This window comes from Salmo salar, chromosome ssa14, assembly GCF_905237065.1.
Source record: "Salmo salar chromosome ssa14, Ssal_v3.1, whole genome shotgun sequence".
In the NCBI taxonomy this organism is placed as follows: Eukaryota; Metazoa; Chordata; class Actinopteri; order Salmoniformes; family Salmonidae; genus Salmo; species Salmo salar.
The window spans coordinates 78,992,764-79,008,082 of NC_059455.1; the positions used below are offsets into that span (position 1 = coordinate 78,992,764).

General features: G+C 44.5%; 1 protein-coding gene across 2 annotated transcripts; it reads right to left on the minus strand.

Annotated features, from left to right (window-relative positions):
• Nucleotides 1–1,343: 1,343 nt before the first annotated feature.
• LOC106570389 (uncharacterized) lies at nucleotides 1,344–6,536 on the minus strand. 2 transcript variants are annotated; one of them, XM_014142651.2, is made up of 3 exons: nucleotides 6,319–6,536; nucleotides 5,551–5,612; nucleotides 1,344–5,415 (listed from the first exon to the last, which is right to left on the minus strand). In XM_014142651.2, exons 2-3 carry the CDS (start codon nucleotides 5,583–5,585, stop codon nucleotides 2,793–2,795), a joined length of 2,658 nt encoding a protein of 885 aa, XP_013998126.2. In that variant the 5' UTR covers nucleotides 5,586–5,612; nucleotides 6,319–6,536; the 3' UTR covers nucleotides 1,344–2,792. The 2 variants fall into 2 exon arrangements, with proteins under 2 accessions (XP_013998126.2, XP_045550794.1); XM_045694838.1 differs by lacking the exon at nucleotides 6,319–6,536 and having other exon boundaries at nucleotides 5,551–6,006.
• Nucleotides 6,537–15,319: the final 8,783 nt, after the last annotated feature.

Genomic DNA, 15,319 nt, shown 5'->3' on the forward strand with positions numbered 1-15,319 from the left:
TAACCAAAGCAGATGGCACCATTTTCTTGTTTTTAAAGTGTATGTATAGCCAGGGGCACACTCCAACACTCAGACATTATTTACAGAAGATGCAATTGTGTTTAGTGAGTCCGCCAGGCCAGAGGCAGTAGGGACGACCACGTGTTCTGTTGATAAGTGCGTGAATTTGACACTGTTCCGGTCCTGCTAAGCATTCAAAATGTAACAAGTACTTTTGGTTGTCAGGGAAAATGTATGGAGTAAAAAGTATAGTATTTTCTTTAGGAATGTAGTGAAGTAAAGGTTGTCAAAAATATCGATACCCCAAAAAATGACTTAAGTAGTATTTTTACTTAAGTACTTCACACCACTGTCAACAAACTAATTTAATCGGGTAACAATTAAACATAATCATGTAACAATTAACTCATTAGGATATGGGGTGCCACGAGAGCGGTGGTTACATCCATAAAACAGTCAATGTATTAAATCATAAACTTTTGTCATATCATCATTCTGAACAGTCGTAACCTTGTTGGATCTGCAAAAACCCCAATCTTAGTCATGATTCATCCTGTAATCGAACCCACAAATGCTGATGCTCCAGATACTCAACTAGTCTGAAGAAGGCCAGTTCTATTGCTTCTTTAATCAGAACAAAAGTTTTCAGCTGTGTTAACATAATTGTAAAAGTGTTTTCTAATGATCAATTAGCCTTTTAAAATGATAAACTTGGATTAGCTAACACAACGTGCCATTGGAACACAGGAGTGATGGTTGCTGATAATGGGCCTCTGTACGCCTATTTAGATATTCCATAAAGAGTCTGCCGTTTCCAGCTACAATAGTCATTTACAACATTAACAATGTCTACACTGTATTTCTGATCAATTTGATGTTATTTTAATGGACAAAAAAAGTAGCTTTTATTTAAAAAACAAGGACATTTCTAAGTGTCCCAACACTTTTGAAGAGTAGTTTGTATGTATGTATGTGTGTGTGTGTGTGTGTGTGTGTGTGTGTGTGTGTGTGTGTGTGTGTGTGTGTGTGTGTGTGTGTGTGTGTGTGTGTGTGTGTGTGTGTGTGTGTGTGTGTGTGTGTGTGTGTGTGTGTGTGTGTGTGTGTGTGTGTGTGTGTGTGTGTGTGTGTGTGTGTGTGTGTGTATGTATGTATGTATGTATGTATGTATGTATGTATGTATGTATGTATGTATGTATGTATGTATGTATGTATGTATGTATGTATGTATGTATGTATGTATGTATGTATGTATGTATGTATGTATGTATGTATGTGTGTATGTGTGTATATGTAATTTTTGGGTCTCTCCAGAGATGTTCGATCGGGTTCAAGACCGGGCTCTGGCTGGGCCACTCAAGAACATTCAGAGACTAGTCCCAAAGCCACTCCTGCGTTGTCTTGGCTGTGTGCTCAGGGTTGTTGTTTCTGAAGGCACCTTCTAAAGGCCAAATCTACACTGGAGTTGCTTGCCAAGAAGACAGTGGCCGAGTTACATTTTTTACTTAAATCTACTTGAAAAATCTAAGGCAAGACTGGAAAATTGTTGTCTAGCAATGATCAACAACCAATTTGACAAAGCTTGAAGAATTCTGAAAAGAATAATGGCAAATGTTGCAAAATCCAGGTGTGGAAAGCTCTTAGAGACTTACCCATAAAGACTCACAGCTGTAATCGCTGCCAAGATGCTTCTAAAAAGTATTGACTTAGTGGTGTGAATACTTATGTAAATTAGATATTTCTGTATTTCATGGAAGCCTGGGTGGGAGGGAAGGATTTGGAACCATGGTGAAAAAAATATATATAACTTTTTATTACTATTATGTTATATTAGATTAATGCTCTGCCATAAGTGACTATCCTTTTTTCTCTTTCATTTTTTGAATTCTAAGCCATCTTGGAACACATCAGTTTGGACAGGCGCCATGATTCTAGTCTTTTTTTCACTGGTTGGTCTTTTGACCAATCTGATCAGCTCTGAGAAATATCTGATGTGAAAATGTCTGGTATAGTTGGTCTGGGGATCCATTGGTGGAAGGAATATCAGAATTGGGTTACCTATGTAAACGCAGCCTTTGTATCTTACTATTTATGTTGACATTATACGTTGTTTTAGATATATTTTTTGAAGCAGCTCTTCTACATATATATTATTGAAAGAATTTTTTTAGAAAACATTGTAAACTGAAAGGTTACATGCATACATTTATAAGAGGGTGTAAGTGATCGCCTTAGGGACTTGAAATAATTTACATGTCCAGATGAATCACCATCAAAACAAGCAGTAATATGCATTGTAACCTGTAGGTGTCACTGTGGGTTTAGATACAGGTTTCTGAAAGGCCCTTTACTATTTTATTAAAGTATTGATGGGAAACACCCTCAGACAGATCTCAGCACAGATGGGTTAATTTTAAAGTAACTATCAGATTTGTATATTCCAACTGCAACATGGAATAGTTGGTCTTTCCTATTTAAACATGCAGTTAATATACAAAATACCACATACTAGTAGACAATTGTTTTACTGTTTGAAGGGAGGATTTGATTTTGTATTTATTGTTGTAAGGTTTTAGATGTGATTCTTCTTTACTGAGGTTAATTGGACAATAATTGTGTTTTTTTAATCTCTTCAATGTTTATCATAGCATCTCTTCTTCCTTGGTTATTCCATTAGGCTCCTCGGGCTCCCCTGGGGGTTCAGGCCCAGGTTCTGCTGGTTCAGGCTCTGCTGGTTCAGGCTCTGCTGGTTCAGGCTCTGCTGGTTCAGGCTCTGCTGGTTAAGCCTCTGCTGGTTAAGCCTCTGCTGGTTCTGGCTCTGCTGGTTCAGGCTCTGCTGGCTCGTGCTCTACTGGTCCTGGCTCTGCTGGTTCAGGCTTTACTGGTTCAGGCTCTTCTGCTGGCTGAGGCTCTGCTGGTTCAGGCTCTGCTGGTTCAGGCTGTACTGGTTCAGGTCCTGCTGGTTCAGCCTCTGCTGGCTCAGCCTCTGCTGGTTCAGGCTCTTCTGCTGGTTCTGCAAGCTGGGGCTCTGCTGGTTCAGCCTCCGCTGGCTCTGGCTCTACTGGTTCAGGCTCTGCTGGTTCAGGCTCTACTGGTTCAGGCTCTTCTGCTGGCTGAGACTCTGCTGGTTTAGGCTCAGCTGGCTCTACTGGTTCAGGCTCTGCTGGTTCAGCCTCTGCTGGCTCTGGCTCTACTGGTTCAGGCTCTGCTGGTTCAGGCTCTACTGGTTCAGGCTCTACTGGTTCAGGCTCTACTGGCTCAGGTCCTGCTGGCTCAGATTCTGCTGGTTCAGGCTTGGCTGGTTCAGCCTCTGCTGGCTCTGGCTCTGCTGGTTCAGGCTCTGCTGGTTCAGGCTCTGCTAATGGCTGAGACTCTGCTGGTTCAGCCTCTGCTGGCTCTGGCTCTGCTGGTTCAGGCTCTGCTGGTTCAGGCTCTGCTGGTTCATCCTCTGCTGGCTCTGGCTCTGCTGGTTCAGTATCTGCTGGCTCTGGCTCTACTGGTTCAGGCTCTGCTGGTTCAGGCTCTTCTACTGGCTGAGTTTCTGCTGGTTCGGGCTCTGCTGGTTCGGGCTCTGCTGGTTCAGGCGCTGCTGTTTCAGGCTGTGCCGGTTCAGGCTGTACTGGTTCAGGCTCTTCGGCTGGCTGAGGCTTTGCAGGTTCCAGCTCTACTGGTTCAGGCTGTTCTGGTTGTTCAGATGAACCACTTCCTGGCTTTCTGTTTATCTCAATGATGTTCTGGATGAGGTTTGGACTGGGAAAGTCCATGCTGATTACTCCCAAGCAGTCTGGTTTGTTAGAGCCTGTTTGTAGTTCAACTATGAGCTTATTGAGCTGACCATTAACCACTTTGGCCACAGTTTTAGGGCCTTTGAAAATGGCTGTGGCGGAGGAATCGGTCAGTGCCAATGCATGACCACAATTCTCTTCAGCTTCTTTCAGATGTTTTGTGATTTTCTTCATCTTGTTTTCAACGTCTTTGAATGTGTCGTCGCCTGTAACAAAGGTGTCATGGTTAAGTGTTCCAACATTGAAATTGGTACTCTGCACGAAGATGATCTTCCCCCTTGCTTCTTGCATTTTGGGGACAAATATCTTTGTCCATACTCTATCTTCAGAATTCTCAATCAATGTTTTGATACATTTTCCAGCTTTTTTCATGCTCATTCCTTGCAGTGTCACTCTCAAAAGCACAGACTCACTTCCATGTTTGTCCAAGAACTCCCATAGAATGTTCAGCACCTCATGGAACTTGGTGTGCATTAAATGCCCATCCCTGACATCAAGGATGTTGTGGAATATACTGGCCTCTACACGTATATCGAAGTACCGCAATCCTGCTTTCAGCTGGTTCTCCAAGGTCCAAGCCTGACACTGTATAAGTGGTCCACCGTACAGAGTTAGGCTCTCATGAGTTCCGGGGATAGTAACAGCTGAAAGGAGTTTGTCATCAGGTATAGACTCCATCCACATTTCCTTATAAGAGTTTTCATTAAGTGTTGAATCGTCACTAAAACCTGTATGTTCAGGCTCTGCTGGTGCAGGCTCTGCTGGTTCAGGCTCTTCTGGGTGCTCAGATGAACCACTCCCTGGTTTTCCATTGACCCCAATGATGTTATGGATGAGGTCTGGACTGGGGAAGTCCATGCTGATTACCCCCAAGCAGTCTGGTTTGTTAGAGCCTTTTTGTAGTTCAACTATGAGCTTATTAAGCTGACCATTAACCACTTTGGCCACAGTTTTAGGGCCTTTGAAAATGGCTGTGGCGGAGGAATCGGTCAGTGCCAATGCATGACCACAATTCTCTTCAGCTTCTTTCAGATGTTTTATGATCTTCTTCATCTTGTTTTCAATGTCTTTGAATGTGTCGTCGCCTGTGACAAAAGTGTCATGGTTAAGTGTTCCAACATTGAAATTGGTACTCTGCACGAAGATGATCTTCCCCCTTGCTTCTTGCATTTTGGGGACAAATATCTTTGTCCATACTCTATCTTCAGAATTCTCAATCAATGTTTTGATACATTTTCCAGCTTTTTTCATGCTCATTCCTTGCAGTGTCACTCTCAAAAGCACAGACTCACTTCCATGTTTGTCCAAGAACTCCCATAGAATGTTCAGCACCTCATGGAACTTGGTGTGCATTAAATGCCCATTCGTGACATCAAGGATGTTGTGGAACATACTGGCCTCTACACGTATATCAAAGTACCGCAATCCTGCTTTCAGCTGGTTCTCCAAGGTCCAAGCCTGACACTGTATAAGTGGTCCACCGTACAGAGTTAGGCTCTCATGAGTTCCGGGGATAGTAACAGCTGAAAGGAGTTTGTCATCAGGTATAGACTCCATCCACTTTTCCTTATAAGAGTTTTCATTAAGTGTTGAGTCGTCACTAAAACCTGAACCACGAGCAGTTGTGAAAATCCTAAAAGGGAAGAGACATAACATCACATTTTTGTCAACCTACATTAACTAAATGATCATGTAATTTTGCTTTCTATGAATAACTCCAGTACCATGTGGCAAACGAGCCTAATGCAAGCAAATAACTCTTACTTACAAAGAGAGAAGACATAGGCATAGAGGGAAGCCCATGGTTGTAGTATTTCCAATGAAGCCAATCTGGGAATGAAAAGAGTGGATGCACTTGTCCCATGAACTGTATAGTAATGACACACACAATACAAAAAGTGAACTTACAAAACTTTTTAATAACAATATCCCATGTTAAAATCCAAGCTGTATCCTATTCAAAAGCTATGTTACAAATACTGCTCAGTAATTTTCAATCAGCCAATTAGTCCATGATATATACTGAGTGTACAAAATATTAGGAACATCTCCTAATATTGAGTTGCACCCTCTTTTGCCCTCAGAACAGCCTCAATTCGTCAGGGCATGGACTACAAGGTGTCAAGTGTTCCACAGGGATCATGTTTACTCCAATGCTTCCCAAAGTTGTGTCAAGTTGAACCATTCTTGACACACATGGGAAACTGTTGAGCGTGAAAACCCCAGCAGCGTTACAGTTCTTGACACACTCAAACCGGTGCGCCTGGCACCTATTACCATACCCCGTTCAAAGGCACTTAAATATTTTGTCTTGCCCATTTACCTTGTGAATGGCACACATACATATTCCATGTCTCAATTGTCTCAGGTTAAAGAAGGATGTTTATTCCTTGTCTCCTCCCCTTCATCTAAACTGATTGAAGTGGATTTAACAGGTGACATCAACAAGGGAACATAGCTTTCACCTGGATTCACCTAATGTTTTGTACACTCAGTGTATATATATTATAATTTTTTGTCCATGATATTTCCTTACCTCTACAGGTGTTTTAGAGTCTTCTAATCCCCCAGTTTGTATCAAAGGTTGACAATGATCCTGTTCGTGGAACTGTCTATTGGATAACTGACTGTAAGAACCACACCCACACTGCTCTGTGGCTCACAAATGTACATAAAAGATATTAGGAATTTGCATCTTTCACTGTACCTGTCCTAAGTCACACACTAATACATCCCATGATACTGTACTGCAATAAGTTAATAATTTGATTCCAAAGAATGCATAAAAGATGACGATGAGAGAGTTGTGGGACAATATGGCCTTGAAATGGTTCCTTTTAGCAATACAGAAACATGATGAGTAGACACAATAATTAAACTGTAATGTTTGAGTGCTGATCTTCCCTTTGATGATCATGGAAATACAAGCCAGTCATAAATGGGAGTATTTTCATATTGTAACACAGCCATCAGTGGCATGAAAGAAGCTATTCATTGCAACGTTTGATTTCAGGTTATACAACTTTTCAGGTCATTCCTATAACTCCTCAACAACATGTACCAACCATGCTTACATTCAACTTTTATTTTATATTTCGAATAGTCACTATTTATAAGCAACAGGTTTTTTTAGGTTATGAGATGAGATGTCCTGTCAAAAAAGTATCTCAGTGGACAAATTTGTTTCAAAGTGTCACGGGGGTCTGGGCGGGGGCTACGACCCGCACCGGAGCCGCCACCGACACTAGGCACCCCCCTACCCTCCCCATTTGTTTTCAGGTTTTGCGGCCGGAGTCCGCACCTTTGGGGGGGTACTGTCACGCTCTGACCATAGAGAGCCCTTGGTTCTCTATGGTGTTTAGGTCAGAGCGTGACTAGGGGGGTGTTCTAGTCATTGTATTTCTATGTTGGTGAGTTGTATGGTTCCCAATTAGAGGCAGCTGGTAATCGTTGCCTCTAATTGGGGATCATATTTAGGTAACCTTTTTTCCCACCTATGTTTTGTGGGATATTGTTTTGAGTGAGTGCATGTAGCACTACGGTACTTCACGGTCGTTGTTTGTTTCTTGGTTTGTTTAAGTTTCACAGTAATAAAACATGTGGAACTATACGCACACTGCGCTTTGGTCCCGTCCTTTTGAAGAACGTGACAGAATATCCCACCCAGCAAGGACCAAGCAGCATGTTCATGAGGTAAAGGAGTTTTGGACATGGGAGGAGATTATGGGAGGACATGAGACCCTTCCTTGGCGGGAGTCGCAGAGGACGCAGGAAGGACAGCGACGACGCTGGGGACCGCGGCCACAGAAACCCCAAGATTGTTTTGGGGGGGGGTGGTCGACTGAGCAGCGGGGAGTGCCAGAGCCCTCCTGGGAGTCGATGGAACAGTGTGAGGAAGGATACCGGAGAGAGGGGTTAGCTAGGAGTATGCGGCAACGCAGGCGTTTGGAGGAGCGTGTCATCAGTCCGGTGAAACCTGTGCCGGCTCCACGCACCAGGCCTCCAGTGCGCCTCCCCAGTCCGGTACGTCCTGTGCCTGCTCCCCGCACTCGCCCTGAAGTGTGTGTCACCAGTCCGGTGCCACCTGTGCTGGCTCCACGCACCAGGCCTCCAGTGCGCCTCCCCAGCCCGGTACGTCCTGTGCCGGCTCCACGCACTAGGCCTCCAGTGCGCCTCTACAGCCCGGAACCTCCAGCGACAGTTTACAGTCCGGAGCTTCCAGCGACGGTATACATTCCGGAGCTTCCAGCGACGGTCAACGGCCCGGAGCCTCAAGCGACGGTCAACGGCCCGGAGCCTCAAGCGACGGTCAACGGCCCGGAGCCTCAAGCGACGGTCAACGGCCCGGAGCCTCCAGCGACGGTCAACGGCCCGGAGCCTCCAGCGACGGTCAACGGCCCGGAGCCTCCAGCGACGGTCAACGGCCCGGAGCCTCCAGCGACGGTCAATGGCCCGGAGAGTCCAGGCACGGTGTCCAGTCCCGCTCCATGGCAGGAGCCTTCCTCTGCGCCGTGTGCCCAGTCCAGGCACGGTGTCCAGTCCCGCTCCATGGCAGGAGCCTTCCTCTGCGCCGGTGCCCAGTCCAGGCACGGTGTCCAGTCCCGCTCCATGGCAGGAGCCTTCCTCTGCGCCGGTGCCCAGTCCAGGCACGGTGTCCAGTCCCGCTCCATGGCAGGAGCCTTCCTCTACGCCGGGGCCCAGTCCCCTCACTGCGTCCAGTTCCGCTCCAGGGCCGGAGTCTTCCTCTGCGCCAGTGCCCAGTCCAGGCACGGCATCCAACCCAGCTACATGGCCGGAGCCCTCCTCTGCGCCGGTGCCCAGTCCAGGCACGGCATCCAGTACCGCTCCAAGGCCGGAGCCTTCCTCTGCGCCAGTGCCCAGTCCAGGCACGGCGTTCAGCCCGGCGCCATGGCCAGATCCGGGATCTGGGCGGGGGCTACGACCCGCACCGGAGCCGCCACCGACACTAGGCACCCCCCCTACCCTCCCCAGAGTGTTTAGGCTGAGGCAAGACTGCACTACAAGGTGGAATTCAACATTTTATATGTTGAAGTGGTTTCTTGAGTCAAAGGATGCCATCATATCTACCCTGGCCATTGTCAATGCACCTGTTGATGCTCTGACCCAAGAGGAATGGGAGGTGGTGGAGGAGGTGTGCAGAGTCCTGGAACCCTTTGAGCAGGTCACTGTGGAGATCAGTGGAGAGAGGTACAGTAAGCAGTTATTACTACATCATTATTTAATCTAGTATTATATATGTATATGAGCAGTAGATGAGAATGTAGTATCAGTAGACAAAACATGAACCTGAACTAATAAGTTTCTCTTCTCTCTTTTCAGCTATGTGACAGCCTAAAAAACGATACTCCTGTGTAAGGGTCTGCAGCAAATCACAGCCAGCCGCCAGAGAGAAGCAAATGTAACCGCAGGACATGTGACAGAGTTGACACCCTATGTTCATCAATGAACAGATTGTTCCACATAATGGAATATAATCACGTGCTATCAGAAACCGCTGCACTTGACCCCAGGTTTAAGAAGTTAGCCTTCAGTGATGCCAGAGCGATTGATGAGGCTCTTCAAATAATAACCTCAGTAGCAGGGAGGGACAGCCCCAGCAGTCAGCTGGCTCAGGCACCAGGGCAACAGGAAGAAGAGGGATCAGATGGAGCAGAAGCACCAGCAGTAGTGCTACAAACGTCTGCTGTTTGGATGCTGTTTGATGAGAGAGCAACTGGGGATGCAGTACGAAGGAATCTCTCAGCAGATGCCATAATGGAGGCCCGATCTTATTTGGAGGAGCCCCTCCATTCCCTCTGAGATGGTCTTCTCGAAAACGGGACAAATAATTACTGAAAGAAGAAACTATATCAGCCCCTCGAAAGTGAGGCAGCTTGCAATTCTGGATGCAAATCTCTCATAAAAGCAAAATATGGTCAGCGTTGCTGTGTGCTGCTGGTTATAACATGGCAATAAAGAAGAGAGAGAAAAGAGGGACCAGTTTAATGTTTTAAGTGGGATGCTGCAGTTTTGCACATTATTTATTTTTCTTTGATATGGTGCAATATTCTAATATTATGTTGTTCAGATTGTATTCGTTTTGAATTGTTACATTTATATGCACTTTGTTTACATACATTAAAAAAGTTATACTTTAAATGCACATGTGTAATAGCATCCTTATTTTTTACATTTATTTCAATTTGAGGGATGCTGCAGTTTTGCAAATTGTTATTCATTTTCCTTTGATATGGTGCAATATTCTATTATGCTGTTCAGATTGAATTCGTTTTGAATGGATAGATTTATATGCACTTTGTTTATATACTGTAACGATCCTGGGTTTACAAGCACGGATATCGACTCTGCCGCTCGAGCATCCTTTTGAGGCACAGTCGATAGCGCGCTGGACTTCGGGCTAGAAGGTCGATGGTTCGAGACCTGCTCCCTGCTTGTTTCATTACATTGTCGTTAGAAGGACCTTGCATCCACGACAGTGCGTGTGCTTGGCCGGTGAGCGCGTTCCTATAAGAAGTAGCAAGCTATCGCGAGGACGCGCTCTTTGAAAGGAGGGAGTAGCGCGCTGGACTTTGGGCTAAGTCGAGGGTTCGAGACCTGGGGCCTGTTGCACAAAAGTAGAATTAAGACATCCGGGATAAATGACTCAGCTGAGCTCAATGAAGCCAAAACATGTGCGTCCAGGCTTAATTGGTTGCACAAAGACCAAGCCAGGATGAGCAGACACGGATTCATTAAGCCAGGTGAAACCAATCCTGGATAGGTGCGCGCTCACGGCTCACTCAAATAGACCCCGCCACAGATCACAGATTAACTGATTTACCATGGCAACTAGAGCCGCGTACTTTTCCCCGTCGGAAGCACAACTCCTCATGGAGGCATACGAGGAGGTAAAATATATAATTAAGAAGAAAGGCAACACCGCCACAGTGATAAAGCAAAGAGAAAAAGCGTGGCAAAGTATTGCAGACCGCCTGAATGCGTAAGTAGTGCACAATTACACAGTCACCGCTCCGCTGAAACATCACAATTACAATTCAAATATTTAATTCACATCTCCAAAAATGCAGTTGTACTGTAATTATGAAACGGTTAAATTTTTAATTGAAATGCACTGCAGATATGAGTGAAATTGTGTAAAGTAACTCCATCACACTGTATAAAGCTATGATAGATTTTTTGATATTTTTACTGAAAACAAGACAAAAATACCAAGTAATTTTTTGCAGTGTGACTCCATTAAATGTGTGTGTGTGTGTGTGTGTGTGTGTGTGTGTAGATTAAACATGAACGGGCCAAAACGGACATGGCAGCAGGTCAAAATCAAATACAAGAACATTCTGCAGAATGGTATGGTCCCTGACTAATATTTAACAAAGCACAAGCATATATTGTACCCAGAAGGTGCCTGCTCACACATTGTCTGTACTGTTTTAGCAGTGAAAAAGAATACCCACAGACAAGGCACGGGTGGTGGGTCACCAAAGGCTGACCTTACCCCAGCAGAGGACATGGCCTTGGAGCTAAATAAAGGCAGGCCCGTCTTAGAGGGGATCCCTGGGGGAAAGAGACGAGCATAGGTTCCTCCCAAGATGCCACCCGCTTCATTCAAGGTATGTCCTTCCATCTCTACATGGGATACAACCACATTCATATTGAATCAATTTGGACTGTCTGACTTTGGTTTACCTATTGCCTTGCAGTGTCTGGCAGCACTGTGTTCCTGTTAGAGCCACCAGCACAAGCACCAGACGATGCTGATCCAGTGAGTACTCCATCAAAGGCATACTGTAGGCCTGGCATGTCTTGTCTACTAGCTTCAATATGAATCCGATTAAATGTGATAGGGTGAAGGCCCCAGTGCAGCAGCAACAGCACATGATGGAGACGATGATGAGGAGGAGACCATCTCTCTGGATTCCAGAAGGCATGAGGTATCATGTTAAGACTGTGAAAGTACTATTTACTCTACAATGGTGAGGAGTCCTCATCAAAATCAAAAAATCTAATTTCTTTTACAGGACCCAGATGCTATACAGTGGGAAAACCAGCCTGGCAACATAGTGCGTATTAATAAAAGGACACCACATCCTGCCAAATTCCAGCTGCGCTAATTGTATTGTGTTCACAGAGCTCACAAGCTATCAGAAAGTTGTATGGCAACCACCTCCGGCGCCAAATAGAACTGGCAGACATAGACATTCAGTACAAGAAGAAAAAGATGGAAAATCTTGCACTGGAGTCCGAAATAAAAAAGAGGACAATTAGGAAACTGGACCTTGAAATAAAAAAACTTGAGAGGGAGGTGAGATATGCCTTCAATGTACACTGTATGCTAACTGTAACACAAATGTATTAATCATTATTTTTCTTTCCTCCCCCAGCTCCAAGAAGATGACACAGCTCAAAATAAAAATTAGGTATATTCTCGTAAAGTCAAGTGAGCCATGACATATGAGCTCTTATTGTGAGCACACAGGACGGTGGCATCTTTCTAAGGTTTTTTTTATTTTCCCAGCAATCAGTACAACCAAGTCATCGTTATAAGGCATCGCCCTCTTTTGCCCACCCCCCAGCACCAGGTGTGGCCACTAGCCTATATGAAGGCCCAAAATTGTGTGTTCCTTTCTGCTCTGACAATGGCATGCCCATTCGTGCGAGATGTGGTGGATGAAGAAGCACTTGTGCTGAGGAGAGCCTTCAGGCGAGAAAGGGTCTTCAGGGACCGGTTGGACCCACTGGCCTTCCCTGATGACCATCTATATGAAAGATACAGGTTTTCTGCAGATGGCATCAGGTATCTATGCAGACTACTGGGTCCCAGGATTAAGCACCGCACTGCACGGAGCCATGCACTGAGTGTGGAGCAAATGGTTTGTGTGGCCTTGCGCTTTTTTTCTAGTGGAGCCTTCCTGTACTCAGTGGGGGATGCAGAACAGCTGAACAAGGCCACAATTTGCCGCACAATAAGGAGTGTGTGTCTGGCTATCAAAGCATTAGCAGATGTCTTCATCTCCTTCCCTGGCCACAGAAGACTCTGTGACATCAAAGAGGAGTTCTATAGGATTGCAGGTAAGAGGATCTACAAATTACAGGACAACTGTTAACACATAGTAGGATACTCATTACTTTGTGTGACAGGTTTCCCCAATGTCATTGGTGCAGTGGACTGCACACACATAAGGATAAAAGCCCCCTCAGGTGCCCATGAGGCCGATTTTGTGAATAGGAAATCCTTTCACAGCATTAATGTTCAGGTGAACATAACTTTTTGATATTGTCCATTGACGAACACTCTGCATTGCCAGTGATGTGCATTGATTGGTGTAATATTCCTCATCTTATGATTTCAGATGGTCTGCAATGCTGACTGTGTGATCAGCAATGTTGTGGCAAAATGGCCTGGCTCAGTCCATGACTCCAGAATCTTTCGGGCCTCTGAAATCTATCAGTGCCTATCACAAGGTAAGCCACACAACCCCTATTTATAACCATCATGGCTGTGTCAAGAATATCACTGTGTTTATGAGGTAGTAATGATGAGATTTTGTGTTGACAGGTGAATTCTCTGGTGTGCTGCTGGGAGACAGGGGGTATGGCTGCCAGCCTTTTCTCCTGACACCTTTCACAGACCCCCAGGAAGCACAGCAGGCCTACAACCATGCCCATGCCAGGACCAGGGCCAGAGTTGAAATGACCTTTGGCCTCCTGAAGGCACGCTTTCACTGCCTTCACAAATTAAGGGTCAGCCCTGTTAGGGCATGTGATATTACTGTGGCTTGTGCTGTCCTCCACAATGTGGCCTGCCTGAGGAAGGAGAGGGCCCCCAGAGTGCCACCAGCCATGGACTGGGACAATCCGGCAATCTTCCCTGATGACGACAGTGGTCGGCTGCTGAGGGACCAATATGTGTTGAATTATTTTAGTTAGTATGTGTGCTTTCAATTTTGGTTAAATATGTCCTGCGGTGGCAGAGGAATTGGGTTTTTTTTGGGTTCGTTTTTTTACGAATTTGGCCTCTTATGATGTTTGTGCGGTATACTGTGTGTAATACAAGGCTGCAGGGAGGCTACTGCATCCATTCATTTGTCTGTTCAGTTGATGTGTATGGATTTGTCCTGCATTTATTTTAGTGTGCAGACATGCAGGGTGTGTTATATACAGACCTTTGAATGTGTATGTATCATTTTGTATAATATGCTTGGATTCTGTGCTTTCCATCTTGTAGTCACTGTGACTTCAGTTTCGAAAGGAGCTGATGGTTTACCTGCTTTGTTTTGTCCTTATTCAATAAAGGAACATAATGTTACACATTGTGTTTTTATATTCATATGGAATGTGTATTTTGTTTATATGACAGAGTACTAGGGCCACACTGAAGAAAAAGGATAAAGTCATAAATTTATGAGGCTGGTTCTTTCTGCAGAAAAGCTACATATTGTTTTTACAGTTTTGATACTTATGACAATGTGATACTTAATATTCTGGCACATCAGCATGTCTTTGTTTATGAAACCATACTGAAGTACAATTTCACGAAATGCCCCACATCTGTCATTTTAACAACTGTCCTCCTTTAAAACAACCGGTTACAATATTATTACTTGTGTTTTTTTCCCCTCTGTGGCCCTAATATTCTATCATTTTATATATAGCCTTATAGTCTATGGGAAACTGTAAATTATCTAATGATAGCAACATAATCTAAAAATTATTTTTTATCCAAAATCATTGAAATTAATGATCACAAACGTTTAAATAATGACAGTGGGTCTAGTTATGTGATAACAATGTATAGTGAGCAGTGAAATAACTATTGGTTTCCATTTGTGGTGACTGCTGACTGACATTAGGGATGAGATTAAATAGATCCTGGAATTTAGCCTGGTCTGGAGCAGGCTAGCTCCACAGAATAAATCTCCATGGTAATTTATACCATAACATATCCTCCTGCCCCCTATCCATCTTTAGTGCAACCGGATTACGGATCAATTGAGCCAGGATCACCAAGATATCCTGGCTTAATCCCTTATCCTAGTTTTGTGCAACAGGCCCCTGCTCCCTGCCTGTTTCATTACAATACATAAAAAAAATATAATTTAAATGCAAATGTTTAATAGCATTACTTTTCATAACAAATTAATGCATTTTTAAATACATTGTGGTTAAGGTAGAGTATGATTTCATTTAATAATTTCATTCGAATTGTTTTAACACCAATCATAGTCAAACTATCGCAAACTGTTTGACTTTAAAAAATACCAAAACATATTTTTTTAAAGAGCCGTTTGGGAGCCAAAACAGTCGGCTCTTTTTGGTGAGCTGAGCCGAACGAGCCGGCTCACTGAAAAGAGCCGGAATGCCCATCACTACTGGAAAGATAGAGGTTGGTCTATGATGCGGTTCAACAATTTGTCTGATTGGTTGTGTTCTGCTGTGCCACGTGACTTTGAGCGAATCAACTAGCCACCTGTCATGCGCACCTGTTGCACTTGTCCACTTTGTGATTGCAGAGCGGA

Coding starts and splice junctions, on each gene's coding strand:
- LOC106570389 (XM_014142651.2), bottom strand. CDS start 5,585: ATGGGCTTCCCTCTATGCCTATGTCTTCTCTCTTT. Junction 5,416..5,550: donor TGCCTATGTCTTCTCTCTTT/GTAAGTAAGAGT, acceptor CTTCCCTTTTAG/GATTTTCACAACTGCTCGTG.